The sequence below is a fragment of the Telopea speciosissima genome, chromosome 11 (assembly GCF_018873765.1).
Source record: "Telopea speciosissima isolate NSW1024214 ecotype Mountain lineage chromosome 11, Tspe_v1, whole genome shotgun sequence".
Lineage (NCBI taxonomy): Eukaryota > Viridiplantae > Streptophyta > Magnoliopsida > Proteales > Proteaceae > Telopea > Telopea speciosissima.
In genome coordinates, this window is record NC_057926.1 from 7,953,063 (window position 1) to 7,955,745 (window position 2,683).

Here is a 2,683-nt window from a genome sequence, read left to right on the forward strand (position 1 = left end):
CATTACATTTTGACATTCCCAAGTTTCTATCTATACAGCACATACATATTTAGAAGGATTAGCATTCCTGGGACTATTGTATTGCCTCTTACAATGGTGGCATTTTCATGTCAGCCGGAAGGGCCAGGACTGTGATTGATCAGTTTATGCTAACCCTTGGAAAGTGGATTGATCAGGTCAGGTCAAAAGCAGGTACGGCATTCACTAACATCACCAATCTATTCAGTTTCTTTTCCTGTCAAACATTGAAAAACTTCACGTGTTAGGCTTTGAGCTGCTAAAGATTCAGCTGATTTGATGACTGGGAATGCCTAATTAGTCTACAACTGATGCACATCTTCACATTTGCTTTGAACAGCCATTGCTGAGGAACACCTAACTTTCATGTCATTCACATTATCAAATAAGGATTGTAGGACTTTAACTAAGTTTCATGTCCTTAAGACTATCTTTAGATCTATTCTTTGGTTAATGGATACAATCTAAGGATTTTGTTGCTGTAAACTTGGCACACATGAAGGACTCTCCATCAACGGCTGAATCAGGGTTTTGTTTGGATTAGTTGTATAAGAGTTGCGACCTTTCAGATAGTTCATTCAGCTTTCTCACACAACAATGTCTAGTCTAATGATGTACTTTATCGATCTTCAGAAATTGGTGAGGTTTTGAAATTTGGTCTTACAGTAAGACTAGAAGTATTTTATAAGGAGATGGGATATTCAGCACCTGTCACATATAATAACTAAACAGAATACAGGATCAACTAATTTGAAGAGAACAAAATACTGGTTGCATTGGATTTTATACAGCCTCATAGTACTTATCTGTTACAATTCTGAGGAACCCTGACACAAGGAATGCAAAGCACGACTCTGATGCAGAGGACATCAATCAACTACTCTTCTTAGCAATAGTTCAATGCAGTTGAAGTAGATTGAGAACAACACTTGGAAATCTCTCTTATACAACTTTCAGCTCCTTGAGCCATGCTGTATGTAAAGGGCATGGGTCTGATTTCCCTTCAGCAAGTGCCTTTTGGGTGAGCGAATAGAACCATCCATTCCTCCATTTGAACTGTAAACGTTAGAATGAAACCGTTAGAAAAAACTAAGCAAATAGCTTGAGCTTTTTGAAGTTACTGTATAACTTGCAATTACCTCTTTCACAGCAGTTGGAAAATGTGCAACCGCTCTTGAATAAGCACATAACCTCTCCTCCATGGCTTCTTCAAAAACTAGATCTTTCTCTGCCGCTGCAGCTGATGCGAGTTCTGAAATGAGGCTACCAACCTGCAACCAAATATCTTTTATATTTTTCAAAATTTGAATGCTTTGAATTGATCATGAAGTAATAAGTGTCGCAGGCATTGAAGTATAACACATGGTGTACAACAATGAATTTAAGACTATAAGATCATCCTGCATATGTTGCTTGATTCCTTTTTATTTCAGGTTTATATGACCATTTAGAGGGCGGGCCTTGATGCAACGGCAAGGTTGCTCCATTGTGACCAAGTGGGTCAGGGGTTCAAGACTGGAAACAACCTCTGTGAAAGCTGGGGTAAGGCTGCGTACATTATGACTCTCCCCAGACACCGCAGTGGCAGGAGCCTCGTGCACTGATTACACCCCTTTTTTTTTTTTTATATGACCATTTAAAAGAGCAAACTTTGGAAGGTTAGATGACATGTAGGCCTGAGCTCTCACTTGGGCATATAAAGCATTAAGATTTACTTTTACTAATAATCAAAGGAGACCATAGTATGAGTAAAAGGATGGCCTTGCCTCAGAACGGTACTCCTTCTCCACAACCCCTACAGTGGCTCCCGGGTGCCGAGCTCCAACAAGCATGAAAGCACATATCCATATCAGTTTCTCCAACATCTGTTTCTGGAAAGCTTCCTTTTCCAGCACCTGAAATCATTCACCAGTCACAACCCACAACAGTAAAACAGATCCATTGGACATTGAAATCCCATTTCCCCAATACCTTGCAAGAAAGACCACCAGAATGTAATCTTGCAGCTATCGCAGGAGCCCATTTGCCATATGCAGCAGTCAAGCCCTCTGGATTGGTATCAGTCTTACCATCAATGGGAGGTTCACCGAGCTTAGAGATGGCGAAGTATGCCAAGACCTGCTCTGCATCCTCAAGGCCTTTACTCTGAATCCAAGGCTCAAGCATTCCATTCTGGAAGAAAACCAAATCTGCTAGATTGTTAATATCCATTCCAGTTCTTGATTACCCAATTTGATTTTTTTATTTAACTTCAATTTTTTTTAATTCAAACCAGAAAGAAGAGGAGCGTTAATGAGGTACCGTTCCAGCGGGACTGAGGAGTGGATTGAAGCACAGCTTCAAGATCGTCGTTCCTAGTGCAGACTAAGATGGGTCCAGGGAAATCAAGAGGCGGTGATTCGCCTCTCTTCACAAGAACATCGTCGCCGTTACCCATACTCTGCAAAGCTCTTCCTACACGTCCACCTCCAACGATGATGGCAGGGACAACAGTGGTAGTGGTGGCTGTGGTGGGGGTAGCGGCCATGGGTGTCGATGCCCTAATCCTGATGGATGGTCTTCTGCAATGGAGCCGAAGTGAGGTAGTGTAGACTGTTGCTGCTGCGTTGGCCATACGTGCGCCGGTTGTGTAAGTTTTAAAGCCTACGCCTAACTTCAGGTTCAG

General features: G+C 41.9%; 1 protein-coding gene across 1 annotated transcript; it reads right to left on the reverse strand.

Annotated features, from left to right (window-relative positions):
* Positions 1-767: 767 nt before the first annotated feature.
* LOC122646671 lies at positions 768-2,683 on the reverse strand. Its single transcript, XM_043840260.1, has 5 exons — positions 2,320-2,683; positions 1,990-2,207; positions 1,785-1,913; positions 1,158-1,289; positions 768-1,074 (listed from the first exon to the last, which is right to left on the reverse strand). Exons 1-5 carry the CDS (start codon positions 2,630-2,632, stop codon positions 961-963), a joined length of 906 nt encoding a protein of 301 aa, XP_043696195.1. The 5' UTR covers positions 2,633-2,683; the 3' UTR covers positions 768-960.